This window comes from Balaenoptera physalus, assembly GCF_965194825.1.
Source record: "Balaenoptera physalus genome assembly, chromosome: 9".
Taxonomy (NCBI): Eukaryota; Metazoa; Chordata; class Mammalia; order Artiodactyla; family Balaenopteridae; genus Balaenoptera; species Balaenoptera physalus.
This window is the reverse complement of record NC_138888.1, coordinates 69,028,701-69,047,026: the sequence shown is the minus strand read 5'-3', so window position 1 is coordinate 69,047,026 and position 18,326 is coordinate 69,028,701. Positions and strand designations below refer to the sequence as shown.

General features: G+C 37.0%; 1 protein-coding gene across 4 annotated transcripts in view; it reads right to left on the bottom strand.

Annotated features, from left to right (window-relative positions):
- Positions 1-18,326, bottom strand: part of RNGTT (RNA guanylyltransferase and 5'-phosphatase) — a 322,597-nt gene that overhangs the window by 243,544 nt on the left and 60,727 nt on the right. For all 4 annotated transcript variants that reach the window (XM_082473970.1, XM_082473967.1, XM_082473968.1 and 1 more), the window contains exons 9-10: positions 11,289-11,424; positions 1,462-1,533 (exon numbers count right to left, since the gene is read on the bottom strand). In XM_082473970.1, coding sequence (XP_082330096.1) covers positions 1,462-1,533; positions 11,289-11,424 — 208 coding nt within the window. The remainder of the gene's footprint in view (positions 1-1,461; positions 1,534-11,288; positions 11,425-18,326) is intronic.

The window sequence follows — 18,326 nt, the reverse complement described above, 5'->3', positions numbered from 1 at the left end:
ATTAAAAACATTCATGGGAATAATAAACATCAAATTCAGGGTGGAAGCTGCTTCTGGATAAGACGGTCAAGAATGGAATGAGAGAGGTGTGCACAAGAAACTCCCACTAAATCTGTAATGATTTATTCCTTACTGAAAAGAAAGTGGAGTAAAAATGACAATGTTAAACTTCAACAAATCTGGAGGTCAGTACATGAGTATGCCTTCCATTGTATTTGTGCATGCTGAAATTTTTCATATTTTTTAAAAGAATTAGAAGGCTGTTGTCTCAGGCAAAGCTCCCAGACTAAGAAGTGAACCTGCACTGAGCAATATTAAAGTGGAGTTCATTATCAAGAGGCAAAGGAGACAGTGTACCCCCATTCACAAAGAAACAAGGCCAACTCCATCCTTTACATCTCGTTACGGGCCAATGAACATTAGTCTAATATCTGTAATGAGAATAAATCAATTCTGGAACACCTTACTTTTGAGGAATATAGTGGTCACAGACAGAACAAAAATAAAACTTGATTTCTGACTGAGTTTCTTAAATTTGAAACTCTGAAATATAGAAATTCAACCAAAAAATGAGATACATACATTGAACATTTCCAGGAAAAAATAATCTGGATAAATGCAATCCTGAATCTTAATACAGCAATTTAAAATGTATACCCCTAAAAAAGAACTTTTTAAAAGCCTTGTTATAAATCTTCAAAACCTTATAACTTAACACTTTTAATTCCAGAAATCTTAATTGCTTTCAGTCTGCTTTGAATACTAAGTGATTATGCAATTTGAATAACACGTCTAGAGGAATGATTATACCTTTTCATGGATATACACTACTGAAAGAACTTCTTGCATTTACAGAAGTCATCTTGTACTGCCTAAATAATTCAGTCATTCATACTATAATTAAACATTAACAGGTAAACAGATTCTTGATGAGTCTAACATTGTAGGAAATGGGTAGAGAATATAATTCCTATTTTTTTAATCTATTTACAACAGGCAATTTTATATTTTGTTTTTAAGTTTCCTGCATGTACTCATGAATAACATATTTGTGCCTCCATGTTACACAGTTAACACTCATAGTCAGTTTCTCTCTTTTTTTTGTTTTTTTTTAAGTGACAGACTAATAAAATTTGAAGACTTTTTAATCAAGTACAGGATAACTAAAATTGAGAATTTTCCATTTTACAAAATGCTGTCTTATTTTATCACAATTAAATATTTTTCCTTACTCACTTGAAATTCCTAAAGAATCCAAAGACAAAGAAATGTGCTAAATATTAGGCAACAAAGAGAAAGAAAAGGAGATGTAAAAGTATTAATAAGGTATCAAATGGATAATTTGAAAGAGTCATCATTGTGCTTTCCTACTATCTCTAAGGCAGTAGCACTTTTTATTTGTTAAAAACTAATTATTATCTCAGCGACATTTTTATTTTATAAATTATAAAAGGTACTTACATTGAATTTAATTATGTCGTATATCAAGTATCTAGGAACAGCCTGTCCATTTACTCTGTCAATAATCATTTCCTTTAAAGAGAAAAGAAGGTAAGTTTATTCACACTTTAAGAGCAATTTCTTTAGTTTGATTAAAATATAACATTCACACAGAAAGTACATAAATCATAAATATACAACTTGATGAAATTTCAAAGTGAACACACTTCTACACGGATCAAATCAATAGACTGTCAGCACCACAAAAAACCCCACCATGAATTTATTCTGTATTGCAATAAAATCATATGACAATATCTCCTCATTTTTTATATTTGAATTACTATTCTACATTTTATGTTTGAATTACTAAGCAACTATTAGGATAAAGAGACTACAAATTTTAAATTCTAAATATCAGCAACATTTAAAAAATTAATTTTGCTAAATCATTATTGCTTTAAATTCTGTTGTATGCCAACTGCTTTAATCATAAAATCTATAGGTATAAATGGTGCCCTTATTATAGATAAAATCTCCATGTGACACACACAGTCCTTCTTGGTTCTGTATCCCTCTACTATGATCAAAGGGAACAGGGCAAGAGAATATGATATCACATATCACAGCCATTAAGTGAAACGAACTTAAAATCTGCACTCTGACAGAAAAAAGAAAAAGGATACTAAAGGATGATTACAGGCATATAATGTAGGATTTTTTTAAATTTTTAATTCTTTTTTTTTTCTGCCATGTCATGCAGCTTGCAGGATCTTAGTAATTCCCTAAAATATTAATTCTTAATAATAGGTTTTAACCTAAAATTAATATTCTTTCCTCATATTCTTCCTAGGAAACTAAGCAGTCTTTTTATTATCTAATTTCATGACAGAATATCCACACACAACCATCTAAAATTACAAGGAACACACTGATCGAGGACAAATATATTTTCTAGTTTTAAGCAACTATCACCAATTGATTTCTTTCTCAAATAATGTAGTAGTTAAGCTATAGACATTTATTTATGGTTATCATCTTGAACCCAACACTTGACATAAATCACTTTCATTACTTTAAATTTGTTTACTGAAATATTTTTAAGTACTTGTATCTGAGAATTTTATGAGCCAACAAGGTAGTACCAATAACAGGTTTCAACTAATCTTTTCAAAATTGTGTGGATGGAAATTAAGTGGACTTCCAGGTTCAGAGAGCAGACATCACAGAATTTCTCTCCCAAATTACCTGATGAAATGAGTAAATACATATCTTCTTCAAACATTAAAAATAACAAAAAAGAAAGTTTATTATCAGCAAACTAAACAAGTAAAAAGGAATAAACAAACCAGTAAGCTTTAAAAACTGATAGCCATGGAAACTACCAAAATTCTGGTAAAACAAAAAGGGTTCACCTCCAAGCCCACTAAATCCCCAAAAGCCCTACTTGTAAAATGACAAATCATTGATAACTGTCACTATTACATTCAAATATAGAGAAGGAAACTCAGTAGTTGTTCCTGTCTTTTTTTCCCTCTTCCGATTAAAGAGTAATTAAAATAGCAGAACACTCCTCCTGCCTGAAATAAAGGCTACGGGACTGCGTGCTGAATTGGAGAAACAATCTGAGCATTATTGGAATAAAATATGGCTCCCAACTAGCTGAAGAAAACATTCACCCATGGTTTTTAAAAGAGAAGAGAACCCAGGGATTCTAACAAAGACCTAGGCTGTGTGGTGGACAAAATATATGAAGTAATGATCTTCAAGGCACTGGACATCCAGCAACAAAGTACAGTAACTCCTAGGAAACAGTAAATAACTATATGAGCCCTACAACTGTCCCAGCTTATTGGTCGAGCAGAGTTTCCAGGCTTCAATGCAGGCAGGGGGACCCCAGGAGAGCCCAGCAGTCTCCCTGAATTGAGAAAATAGAGCAGGTTGTCTAGGGAGACCAATGAGGCTAGAGTTTTCACAGCAGAGGATAGGGTGGGAAGAGGGACGTCTGCAGATAGACCCCCATGAATATTCAGCAAAGCATGCATGTGAGGAAACTACTCAAGGTCAGGCAAAGAAGCACCCAAAAATCTTAGAGAGAACCATACATGGCACTCAACAAGGTTGGTAATAACGCCTGTTCCCACCAGCCAGATTAGAAAGTCTCATAACTCACAGGGCATTGAGTACTCAGAAGAATCTTGTCTCAGTAGTGGAGGATAATTATCCCTAGACTTAAGACTCCTCACCTAACAAATCTTAAAAACAAGACTCAAAGGTACAAACTAGCTCCAAGTAAATTAACTGCATCTCAGAACAAAGCTCAAGAATATTTATAGGAATACAAAAATATTGAGCCTGCAACAAGGTAAAATTCAAAACGTCTGGCAGCCAATCAAAAATTACCAGGTATGCAAAGAGACAAAAATATACAACTCATAAAGAGGAGAAAGAAAATCCATCAGAATAGGCCTAAAACTGTGAGAGACGTTAGAGCTAGCAGGCAAAAATATTCTAACAGTATTCCATATATTCAAAAAGGTAAGTAGAGACACAGAAGACTTAAAAAAGACTCAAATTCAATTTCCAGAGGTGAAAACTACAATGTCTGAGGTAAAAAATACTGTGGTTGGGATGAACAGCGGTTTAGATGCTGGAGAAGGAGAGATTCATGAACTTGAAGACAAATCAATACAAACTATCCAAAATGAAACACAAAAAGAAAAGTTTGTTGTTGTTGTTTTAATGAAAGAACATTAGTAATTAAATCTTCAACAGGTGGAAGGGTAAAAATGCACAAAAACATTCTACTTTTGATGAAAATTGTAAACCCACAGAAAAAAGATGCTGAATCCTTTATTACGGGCCCTACCAAAAAAACCACAAAATCTGCATGTTTGACTTTCCTAACCTCTGTACTTTTCCATATTCCATTGCCTTTAGTTGAAGTTCCCAGGCATCCACTCTTCTGCCTACCCATTTAATATTTCCTGAGCCCAAACTATACGCTATGCTCTAAGTGCTGGAGAAGTTAAGCACACAGTCCCTAGCTTCAAGGGGCTCAGAGTCATAGAAAGAGAGGAAAATATAAAAGTACCTAGGTCCAAGGAAGAGCTACAGTTTTAATGATAGATGGTCATACAGATAGACTGACCATGTAGCTATCTGTCTAAACCAGGATACTTTTGAGAGTGAAAGAGATGGCTAGTAATAACTATACTAAGACAACTAGTATACATCTTTACTATTCCAGTCAAATAAGGGCATACTGTATAAACATAAGGAGAAGGAGTAGTTATTTCTACTTGAAGAGTAAGACAAAGGTTTGATAATAAGGTGAGAAACCCATTAGCTGAATCCTGAAAGAGGTGGTGGATATCTTCTAGCAGGATGGTGGACAGGCCAAATGGTATTTAGAAGGCATGGAAAAGGTGGTAAACTATCCAAAGCTCAGTAATAGGTGGGACTTATGCTTTCAAGGGCTCACAGTCAAAGATGATGCTAAAGGCTTAGGCGTGGCCCAGATAAAAGGAATATTACATTGCGTACTTTGGCTTTCATGCTTTCAGCAATGGAGAACCACTGAAGGGGTGTTTTGGGTTTTTTTTTAATAAATTTATTTGTTTTATTTATTTATTTTTGGCTGCGTTGGGTCTTCGTTGCTGCACACGGGCTTTCTCTAGCTGCGGTGAGTGGGGGCTTCTCTTGTTGCAGAGCATGGGCTCTAGGCACGCAGGCTTCAGTAGTTGTGGCGCACGGGCTTAGTAGTTGTGGCGCACAGGCTTAATAGTTGTGGCTCGCGGGCTTAGTAGTTGTGGCTCGCGGGCTCTAGAGCACAGGCTCAGGAGTTGTGGCGCATGGGCTTAGTTGCTCCGCGGCATATGGGATCTTCCCATACCAGGGCTCGAACCCGTGTCCCCTGCACTGGCAGGCGGATTCTTAACCACTGCGCCACCAGGAAGCCCCCACTAAAGGGTTTTAATGAAAGGAAGTAATTAACTGTGGAAAACCTGTGGGCTTTCAAAGCTCATCTCAAAGGTAACCCACTCCTTGAAATCCTTCCAGATAAGGCCCACTTGGTTCTAATTATCATAGTTAAGTGATGAAATGTTCCTGAATTAGATAGCAGTGGTTGCATAATCTTGCGAATATTAAAAACCACTGACTTATATACCTTAGAATGGTAAATTATATTTCAACTTTTTCAATAAAGTTAAATTTTAAAAAGAAAACGAAATCCTAAAATCAGTTCTTCAGAGTGAAGGAAAATGATGGAACCCCAGATACACAGCATATATTAAACGTCAGCTATGTACGTGTTGATTACACACGTTCTATAAATACAGGCACAACAAAATGACTAAAAGGAAATATATCAAAATGTTAAAATTTAATCTCTTCTTGATAGTTGAGTTCTATTTTATAACATACAGACTTCCTAAAATTTTAACAATGAGCATGCATATTCCTTTATAAAAAATTAACAGATGAAAAGACATGCCATTTTCCCAAGACTTTTGTATTAACTTTAATGATTAACTGCTATATCCTCCTCTTATCCTCAGTATAAAATTGATTGAACTTCACTGATTTGTTTCAAGTGAATTACTGCCGTATTTCTAAACTCCTATTTTCCACATTCTGTGGGTCAAAGAACATAATCTAGAGAGCAAAACAAAAGCTTCAATGCTCACATCTGACAGCCAGACAATTAGGCAGTTTGAGTTATTCTCGGATTTGGAACTTTACAAAAACAATTTGCAAATGAAAATGTAGAAGAAACAGGAAACTACAGAGGACTGTTTTAATTAACTAAGTGGAAAAACAGATATGGCAACTATAATCCTGGTCCAAGTAAACCGACATCATGAATCATATTGCTATTTTAAAACCTCACAAGAGTCTATTATGTTGCTCTCAGTTATCCAAGTTTGGGGTGAAAATAAATAGTACTAAGTTAAATCTGCAGGTGGTTAAGCATCTAATTTTTAAGCAGTATTTCCTACCTGGAATGCCCTTGGCCCATGTCCAATAAAAATCTCTTTCTATAGAAATCTTCCCATATCTAATGCCAACTCCTCTATAAACCATCTTTAGTTCCTAACTAGATGTAATTCATTTCTCCTCTAAACCACCAAAGGACTTGTTTTAAATGCCAATCTTCGGGTTATCGTTTTAGTCATTGCCTATCATTCTCCGTCCCGACCCAATGAAGTAAGATGTCTCCAGGGTGAGGCCTTCTCCTCAACCTTCTAAGCAATGCCTGCACTCCTGGTGTGGTACGTGATAGGAATGAAAAACTACACTAAACTTTTGCAAATGCTATAACTTGAGAGTCTTTTTCTTCCTTTTATTTTATGAATTACAATGTTAAAAAACTATCTTAAATAAAATGAAAGGAACAAAAATCAAAATAAATATTGCTGTTCCCATGAACCAATTACCAGAGCTGCTGTATTGGCAATGCAGATTATGGACAGCACAACTCCAGGGGTAGCCATCACATCAACTACGATAAGAACGGAACACCTTAGAGATGCGCAGTAGCAATACTTCCAACCTTATGCAGTGGCTCTGTCAACCACAAGGGGGTGTGTGTGTGCACGTGCAGCATACGTGCGCACACACGCACAAATGTGTTAAAAAATTTACGTATATATGTCAAAATATTTTACCACACACACCGTCACTGACATGAAAATTTATAATACTAGTAGCCTCACAGAGTGCACAGTATAGACAATTCTGTTACTCTATAGTTACTCTTTGTTCAGTCTCCGTTTGCCACTCAGTCTCAATCAACTATACTACCTTCTTTCCTTCTTTCTAATCTTTATATCCAGCTCAGTCAACCTCTCCCTGGACTCCTGTCATCACTCTTTAGGACCCATCTAAAATTTTCCTTGATCTCATGTCCACTGCTCTTCTCCACACAACCTCAAACGCTCACTCTCTCTAGGTCACATCCTGAACCTTCTCATCACCCAAAACTATACCTCAGAAGTGGCTGATTCAAACATCTCATTCTCCAATCACAGTCTTCCATCTTCTGGCTTGCACACTCCAATATTTACCTGGTAAATTTTTAATAAAGCAATGGGATGGGGGCAACAAGCATTCAGGTCACTTGGAAAATGGTACTCCCTCTGTTAAACAAATAAATACATATTTTATGCATGTGGCTTTCATTAGGGTAATTCTATCATTGAGAGTTTAAATGAACATTCACAAGCTACTCACTATTTTCCCAATATCATTGGTATAAATCTGAAACAGAGAAGCAAATTTCAGCTTAAGACAGGAAGCATTCTCATACAAATTCCAGAGACTATTAGCCAGATATAGTTCAATCTGCCTTGTGAAAAAGGTTCAATACTGAAAAAGTGAAGAAATATTAAAGAACATGAGTAGCATCCCTGTAGAAAAGAAACTTACAGTTGTGGGAAGTCATAAGAAAGATGTAGAGTCCCTTTTCCCTCAAAAGAAAAATAGTGAAGGTGTGGCAAAGAGATAAACCACACAACCAAACATAGCAAACAGAAAGGTAAATGGTCTGGAGATAAGCCTACCAGAGATCATTCTGCAGAGAAAAATACAAGCTTCTTGTTGTACAGATTTGCACATGAAGTGTAACATACTAATTCGGCCTAACTTCCCAAACAGCCTTGTTCACCCGAAAGCTAAATAAAGAGAGCAAAATCTAAGTGACAAATTTCAGAATAGCCAAGAGATTGGATATCCTTGCACTATCAGACATTAAATTGTATGCTAAAGTTACAGCATGTAAGTCAACCTAAAACTACCACAGGAAGACCAAAATATTAATGGAATGGGAAAGCGAATCAAGAAACAAACAACAATATAAGGGAATTCCATGTACGATAAAAATGATATATCTAATTAAAAAGGAAAAATACATTACATTAGCAGACTGGTGCTGAGGCAACAGTTTAGACATTTGGAAATAAATAAAACTGTATCCCTATCTTACTCCTTTTACCAAAATGTATCGTGGATAGATCAAATATTTAAATATGTAAATGAAACCATAAAAGTATTAGAAGGAAAAACAGGGGACTATTATAATAATTCTGAAGTAAAAACATCTCTTTCTTAAAATGACACAAAAGCCAAATATTAAAAACCAAGGTGTTTAACTACTATATATAAAATAGATAACTAATAAGGAAATACTGTATAGCACAGGGAACTCTACTCAGTACTCTGTAATAACCTATATGGAAAAGAATCTAAAGAAGAGTGAATATATGTATATGTATAACTGATTCACTCTGCTGTACATCTAAAACTAACACAACACTGTAAATCAACTATACTCCAATAAATATATATTTTTTAAAAACCAAGGTGTTTATAATTTACCTACATAAATTTAAACTTGTGCCACGGAAAACACCAGAAAAAATAATATTTTTTCAAAATATGGGTCATAAGGTAATACCCCAATAGACAAAAACTTCTCATAAATCAGTAAGAAAAACATGAACACCCAACAGAAAAATGTATGAAAGATCCGAATGGGCAACTCACAGAAGAAATATAGTAACTCTGTACTGTACTAAATACAGTAAAAAAGAAGTGAAAAAATATTAAACCTCCTTAACAATTCACATAAATTAAGAGGTAAACATTTATTTCACTATGTGCCAGACACTATTATCAGCACTTTATATAAACTATCCAACTTAATCTTCACAACAGCACCAAGACCTAAGTACTGTTATTAGCCTAACTTCACTACAGATGAGGAAACTGAGTAAATGATATTAGGGCCCTCACACAATAACTCATGGAGCCAATAAGACACCATCAGTTAGAGTCAGGCTCTTAACCACTATGCTATACTGTCTCCTAAAATGAAAAAGTCATTTAAAATTAGAAGGTTTTAAATTTTCAAAACCCAGTGTTTAAGTCAGTGCACAGATCCTTTACAAACGGATGGCTGAACTGTACATGTGTTCAAACTTCCTGGAAAGAAGGGTGGCAATTATACATGTCAATGTTTAAAATGGGTAATGCCCTCAAATCCAGCATAGTAAACACAGTACAGTGTATCAGCTTACTGTCCCTGCCTTAGGAGGACCACTCCTCTTGTACCCCAAGTGGTACTGCCACCAATGAGTTCCTGGCCTCCACTGTCACTCTTCCTTGGATATATATATAACTCAGGCAAGGCCCTCTGGAATCTTCCCTGGGATTGATATATAGATATTGGGAGAAAAAAGTTCCCTTTCTGCTTAGTTTGCAAGGCAACTTGCCTCCCACATGGAAAGAGCCTTCATGCAGAGTGAGAACAGACAGGCAAGTAAGCAAAGAAAGAGAGAGAAAGACAGCATGCCCAATATCACTTGAGTCCCCAGATCCAGCCTGAAGCAAGCCAAGCTGAAACCTAATTATTTGTGCCAATTTACTTCTTTTTTCCTCAGTTACTTTAAGTAGAATCTCACTTCTAAGAATCTTAATTATAAAACTGCACAACTGTGAAAGAAAAAGGTATAAGGATATGCATACAAGTACGTCTTATAGTACAAAAAACTACAAAAAATCCAAATGTCCACCAACAGAGGGCTGGCTAAATTAATTACAGAATTGTTTGTCAAACTTGCCTAATTAAAATCACTTGGGCATTTATTAAAAATAAAGATAACTTGACCCCTGGGAGAGTCTAATTCACTAGGTCTAGGATAGGCTACTGGGATAGGCCATATTTTTAACAAGCACCCCCTATAATTTTCATAAGCAAGATAGTCTGGAAACCCCAAATTACAGTGTTTACATATACAGTGGTCTATCATTCAGACTTTTATGTGAAAAAGGTCCAAAACACATTGCTGAGTGAAAACAACACAAATTACAGAACAGATTAACATTTAAACCTTTTCATGCAAAATTATGTAACTATCCACGTGGGTACATATTTGACCAAAGTACTCATTTTCAGCCAGGGCAGAGGTACCTGTACTCAGAATCTTACTGGGACTGGAAGGGGTCCCAACTCCCCAAAAGATTCTGATAGACATTCTGTTTAAGAATCTATTCTCTGAGTTACTGTTACTAATATGAATGTGAATCCTTCAGGAGCAGATGTTAAGATTGAATGTTCTGGCACAGAGAAAAGTCTGGAATAATGTTCATCAAAATGATAACAGAAGTCACTCCAATGGTAGGAGTTCATGTGATTTTTACCAGCTTTTTTGTAACGTTCTGTATTATTTTAATTTTTATTTACAATGAACCAATACATTTAGAATTGGGGAGAAGAAAGCTGTCTGCACAGGAGAAAGTTAAAATATTTTTAATCAAGTAATTTTGTGATTATTAAATATAGATTTTCTGAATGGGAAAATTCTTATCAGCTTTCAAAATTCAAATGTAAAAGTACAAGTGGCTGCTTTCAAAGGCACGATCCTCTTTCAACAAGAACTATTAGTCCATATAGCTAAAGAACCAAGGAAAAATGTGATATGTCATATCACTCAATTAAAATTCGACTGACAAGTAAAACAATAAAATGAGTTTTTCAATAAGAATTTTTTTCAATCACAAAGAACAAAAAAATTAAGATTTAATTTTGTTCACTTATTCTGTATCTAAGACAATGATCAAGTGACAGTAAGTGCAGGTAAGAGATAAATGGAATTTAACATCTTAACAAAAACTAGATTCAATTTTTTAACTGTCAGTTATACACCAATAAAAAAAACTTTTTAAAAAAACTGGATCTGATTCTAAATTTCCTGTTTAATTATTAAAAATACACATTTACTTGCACAAGAAAGAAAAACAGCAATGTTTGATTTTTTTTAAAAAAAAGATAAAATATGACTTACCCCATCTAGGAGAGTATTTGATAAATGCATGCGGAGATCTTTACGAAATGGAAATTCCAGATTTGAAACATGAAACACTGAATTATCTCTATCAATCATAAAAACTTCATTTGTGCCATCAATCAACATCATATACCTTAAATGAAACATTAAAAAGATAATATTAACAGTAAAATTCAAGAATAGAGTCGTAAGAAATAACAGTTGAATTGTTTTTCCTTAGACTTACAATAGCTGCCTGGAATAATGTTCACCAGAGTCCCCCCCTCCACCATCATTCAGATTAAAGTACCACAAATAACAAATTCTTTTTTAAATAAGTTTTTGTTTCCTATAAAAAACATAGGGTATAGAGAAATCAAAGCTCTTTATGGAAACAATGTGATGTTCAAGAGCAACCTTATAACCCATCTTAGGAGAGAACGGTTGTCTAACTTTTATTAGATCTTAAACATCAAAGTTTACAAAACACACAAACACACATATATGTAATTATGGAATTTTATTGGCCCAACAACTATACAAATTAGGGGTTACTCTCTCCACTTTGCAGTAAAAAAAGAAAGTGATTTGCAAATGGCCAGACATCAAAGTACCTAATGTTCCTTCTACCACACAACAGTGAGCAGAACAGCTAACCCCTCTCTTTGAATTAATGTGATGATATAACCAGATACCACCATTTCAGGTACAATGCTCATTCATTACTATAAAATTAAAATATTTTTTAACACAAGCTCATGAGAATTTTTATTAGCCAATCAATATATGGGGGAATTTATATACTTTAAAATGTGTCATCCTTCAAATGGCCGAGTTACTATCACTGATTCCCAATTAGTCGATCGTCAAGAACAGAGCTCTACTGCACACCATATATAAAAATAAAGTCCAGATGAATTCAAGTCAAGGAAATTACAGACCAACAGGCTATACTACCAAACAGATAATAGCAAGATTTGGGATGAAAATGGAGACCATACCCAGGTACCAAACTCTTCAAAGAATGAGAGAAATCTGACAGCAATAAATTAGAAAGTTAAAAGTCATGAGCCTCAAAGGAACAGAAGAATCACTGTGCAGTTTTGTTTGTTGTTAAATGAAACACTGGAAGACTAACAGTCTGGACGTACCACTGAGAAAGGAGGAGAATGCGGACCATCTGCCTAATTTCCTACCCATGAGGTAGGTCAGAAAAAAAAAGCAGCAACTCAAAAGATGGAGCTAAATCAAGTTAAGGCTGGGGAACAGAAGAAACGTTCAACAAAGAGACGGAAGCAAACATAGTACATGGCGGCTAATATAGAGGACAACTTGTTTCCCACAAACAAGTGTTCTAAAAAACAGAGAGACGTGTTCAGGACAGACGAGGAGAAATGGGAGGGCTGATTAAGGTAACAGAAGTGTGTGACAACAGGCCGAAGAGCAGCAAGGTAGACCAAAGGGGCTGACTTTTGGGGACTGGATTGGAAGCATGCTGTTACTAGTGTTTTCAAAATAATTAGTCGTAGCAGGCCCCTGGAGAGGAGGTGAAGGACTTGGGCCCTTGCTATGTATTGAAAGGGCTGTATCCTTAGGAGATGGGGATTGTGAAGACTCAGGTTGCACTTGGAAAAAGAAAATCAGCCTCAGTCTGGACTGACTGTGCATCTGAGAAAGTCAGACCAACTGCCGGGCCAGCAGGCTGGCAGACAACAGGAATACTTAGTTCCCAAAGCTCTCCTGCACATGCTTTCCAAAAGCAGCAAATCCTGGTAGATAGGGAGAATCTAGTCTTCTTGAAGAAGTCAACCTTGCCCTGTGTGGTGTTTCAAAGAGAATTTAAATCAACATAAGAATAGGGCAAATAAGGACTTCCTTGGCAGTCCAGTGGTTGAGACTCTGAACTTCTACTGCAGGGGACATGGGTTCGATCCCTGGTTGGGGAACTAAGATCCCGCATGCCGCGCTGAGTGGCCAAAAATAAAAAAAGAATAGGGCAAATAAAAAGCCTTGTGATACCTTCTGCAAAAATGGTACTGAAGACACAATCCATCATGTTGTTTAAGGACCTAGGTCAGCATTTTGCAAACCTTATTATTTACTTTTAGGATTTCATGGCAAAATAAATTAGGGAAACACTATATCTTTCTCTGGGAAAGTCAAGATACATATCAGGAACATTTAAGGTTGTAAGAAAACATGTAAGGAGTAACTCAGTTTTCCTGGGTCTCTCCCATGTATATAGGAGGTATACATGTTATTAAACTTTTTCTCCAGTTTAAAAAAAAAGAAAACATACAAAAGTCTGTTTATCTTATTTAGCCCATTATTTCCTAAACTTAATCCTGATATCTGTTAATATCCAGCAGAATTAGTATTCTTTTCTCTCTTCTTTTTTTTTATTTAATTTTTCGCTGCGTTGGGTCTTCGTTGCTGCGCGCAGGCTTTCTCTAGTTGCGGTGATCGGGGGCTACTCTTCGTTGCAGTGCACAGGCTTCTCATTGCGGTGGCTTCTCTTGTTGCGGAGCATGGGCTCTAGGCACGCGGGCTTCAGTAGTTGTGGCATACAGGCTCAGTAGTCGTGGCTCGCGGGCTCTAGAGTTCAGGCTCAGTAGTTGTGGCACATGGGCTTAGTTGCTCCGCGGCATGTGGGATCTTCCCAGACCAGGGCTCGAACCCGTGTCCCCTGCATTGGCAGGCAGATTCTTAACCACTACGCTACCAGGGAAGTCCAGAATTAGTATTCTTTATTCACAGTTTGAGAAAAGCTGGCTTATGCTAACAAATTTCAGAATTCAGAAAAAAGAAACAGGACTTCCCTGGTGGCACAGTGGTTAAGAATCCGCCTGCCAATGCAGGGGACCCGGGTTCTATCCCTGGTCCGGGAAGATCCCACATGCCGCGGAGCAACTAAGCTTGTGCACCGCAACTACTGAGCCTGAGCTCTGGAGCCTGCGAGCCACAACTACTGAGCCTGCGCACCACAACTACTGAAGCCCACGCACCTGGAGCCCACGCTCCACAAGAGAAGCCACCACAATGACAAGCCCATGCACCGCAATGAAGAGTAGCCCCCGCTCACCACAACTAGAGAAAACCCGCGTGCAGCAATGAAGACCCAACACAGCCAAAAATAAAAAATAAAAAATAAAATAAGAAAGAAAGAAAGAAACGGTTTCCCTCTTCTGATCATGAGATGACAACAGAAATTATATTCCCCTTTTCACTGGCTGCCCAGAAGCTCAGAATTAAATATTATGTTCAAATAGAATAAGTATTAAACCCTAGGGTGCTGGTACATTTTGCTTTTTCTGTCATAATTATTCTCTATTGATTTTTTAACACACTTATTTGAGATATATATATATATATATGAATGCATACATATCTTACTATCAGACTTTTCTTTTTACTTCAAGTGGAATATCAATTAAAAGAAAATACTATCTATGTATACTTATGCATAAACAGATTTAAAAGACCAAGGAAGGAAAGGCATTAGCAGATGGAATTCACTATAAAGGATTGCTCATGGGAAACTCAGCTTGCATCTGCAGAGATATCAGAGAAATTATTTAGCAGTTGGTATTCAGGGATTCTTCTGCACATATAAATTTTCAGGCTTTGGAACAGAAGTTTCTGGAATGTGATTTTTGGTTTGAACTCCAGTCATTCCGAATCACATGTACTTTTGTTACGTGATACCCATGAAAAATAAGAAGCTATTTCCTGTTAGGGAAGAAAGGTAAGGAATGTGGAACTAACCTCAATTGCAAATTTAATATACAGAATTACTAAATCATTTGTATTATATCCATTCTCATTAAAGACAAAAATACAGAAGTTTCACTGAATTAGAAAGCATTGATTCACTCTTTATATTGAAGTATATACACCAAACCATATAAATAACAGAAAAGCCAAATTTATAAACTGCTTTTATTTATTTATTTGTTTATTTATTTATTTATTTATTTATTGCTGCGCTGCGCGGCTTGCGGGATCTCAGCTCCCCGAACCCTGGGCCCTTGGCAGTGAAAGCGCAGAGTCCTAACCACTGGACCGCCAGGGAATTCCCGTATGAACTGCTTTACTTTAAATACTGGTTTTCCAGCTTGACTAGAAACTATCCTTCGCAGCGGTCACTGAGATGTGAGATAGCTAATCAAGTAAAACCACCAATTATACATTAATACAATTCAGGAAGTACATAATTAAAGAGGAAAACTGATTAAAAACAAAATATTGGTAACTAATACCACCTTAGAGTTTTAACTCACATTCCTAATAGTAGTCTGAGGGTAAAATAATCTTTAAACATCTTATAATTTAAATTTATCACCAATATTCATTAATATGGAAGAAATCCACAATATATTAAATGAAGAAAAAGCAAGTTAAAAATCAGAATGTATGATTATGAGGGGTAGGGAGATAAAACTCTGTATGAATAGTAAAACAGACAGGAAAGCCTACACCAGAGAATTATCATCTCTATGCGGAATTATCAACAATATTTGCTTTCCTCATTATACTTTTTTGTACTTTTAAGAAATTACAGAAATAAGCACAAATTGCTTTTACAAGCCAGGGGGAAAAATATTAAAGCTACAGAAAAAACAAAAAATAGAAATACAGTCTAATCAGAGTCTGAGAAATGTTTTTTCCTTTGGCAATAAAATAAGATGGGATGTTAAACCTCGATGGTCATATACCACAGCAGCTTCAACATTAGAAGGTATTTCTCCTCTCCTATTATAAAGCATTCATAGTGGATAATAAAAACAGAAAAGTTGATCATTTAAATTGATTCATTTCACCACCATCTCTTGTACCAATTCCTATCAAACTCACTATGGTTTTTTGTTTTAAATGATTAACCAGTTAATTTTTTAAAATACTTACTAAAGGGCCAACAAGTTATCAGGCACAGATGCTAGAAATATAACAATGAACAGCACAGGTTCTTCACCTAACTTCATATAATTTGTACCCTTAGCAAGAAAACAAGACATTAAACAAATAATCCCAAACATAATAAGTATTGACAAGGTGAAGTACTAGGCACTACAGGAGCATACAAAAGGCAGAACCTGTCAGAGTTTAGATATCAGGAAAGGCATCCCAGAGGGATTCTCATGTAGCTGATAATAACAGCAGGTTATGATCACTTAGTGAGCAATGGCTATGCAGGGAGCAGTGTTCAAAGCCCTTTATATTAACTCAATTAAGCCTTACAACAATCTTACCATGTAGAGAAAATTATTGACCCCATATTCCAGATGAGGAAACTGAAACCACAGTAAGTAACCTGCCCAAGGCCATAAAGCTGGCAAAATAGCAAAGGTGTTATTAAAACCTAGAAAATAATCTACCTCGACAGCCTCTACAGTATCCTGCCTCTACCTGCATTGTGCAGAAGTTAACCGAGCAACTTCTGTGGGGGGTGGAGGGAAAAGGGAAGGGGAGATGGGGTGTGTGGTGAGAACCAGTGCTTGGTACAGTCTACCAGTTGCAATATCCTTGAGACAAAAACAGAAGGTGCGTGTTTTGGCAACAAAAAATTCAGAATACAGAAGAATGGAGAGAAAGACGGAAATGGCATGGCTTGAGTCTAGAGAAGTAGTCAAGGACTTAGTGATTCATGAAAACTCTTTTTCACTTTATTCTAGAAAGTGGAAAACCACTTGCATGAGACAAACAGAAACCATAATGGGTAATTCAAACCCAAGAGATGTAATACAGGAAACTGGTTACAAAGATATTGGAAAGCTGAAAAGGTTAACAAGGGAAGATGAAGATAACAAGGGAAGATGAAGATAACAAGAGATGAGTAACTGCAAGAAGCACTACCACCCAAAGGGCTGCGGGAACAAAACGGAAGAGGCGTGTTATCAGAGGCCAGGAGCTTGGAGGATGGGCGTTGCTGAGCCTGGAAGAGGGTGGGGAGGTCCACGGAGCTCAGGGCTCAAACCTCTAAGGAGGTGGCACCAAATGGCTAAGACCTGGACCTCTACGGAGAGGAGCACAGCACCTCAAGTTTCAGTCTCTACAGAGGAAGCACAGAAGGGAGGATACTCAAACAGCCTAGTGGGTGAGGAAATGCAAGTGGCACTCATTTGCCTAAGATGCACCCTCCAGAAGCTGGCACCTCTGAGAGGGAGCAGTGCGCTTGGTGCTGGGAGTGCCAAAAGAAGCTGGGAACGAAGTAAGAGTTGTCGCTGGCGCTGGCGGCTGGAGGGGTAAAGAAAGTAGAAACAAGAGAAGTTCCTTCTCTCACCTTCCTAATTCCTCCGTGCTCGCCATGGTAAAACCCAACAGAAGGCGAGCTGGCAAGGGAGTCAGAGAAATGCAGTTTGCGGAGTCCCTCATCACAGTTTAAAAGGGTGGAACGGGAGCTGAGAAATAGCAGGTAGAGAAACACAGACCACTGAAAGGCTTTTAGCAAACTAACAGCACAATCTGACCTGCACTTTTCAAAGTTCACCTCCACGTAATGTATACTCCTATAGGATAGGAACCGATCTGTAGACCAGAGAAATTATGAGGCTTTTATGGTACTCCAAGTGGGACTACAGTGGCAATGATAACTTAGAGGTAAGCGGATAAATTCAAAATGTGTAAGAGGCAGACTGATGGGATAGTGTGCCCTTGACTGGCTGTGGGGCTGAGGGGCAGAAGAAGTCGAGGAGGACTCCCAAGCTTCTGGCAGGAGGAATGAGTGCACTTTATTTGCTGAGCCGTGGAGCACTGGAGGAGGAAGCAGTCGCTGTTCAGTTTCGTTGGGGAGAAGTGACAGACAGGATACGGACATGGATCTTTTCATTTTTACATCGGAAACCAAGAGGCCCAGATTTTCTCTATCCCCGTCTCTAGCAGGTTGGAAGTAGGGTCTAAGTCAGACAACCAAATGCTCCCTTCCCAGAACTTTTAACTTGAGTGACAGTGAGGCACAGGAATAGATGAAAAATGATTCAGAGCGACAGCAGAGGCACCGTCACCAAGTGCCTACGGGTGGCTTCCTATTCCAAGTGTTCCTGTGCCTGACCTTGGCTC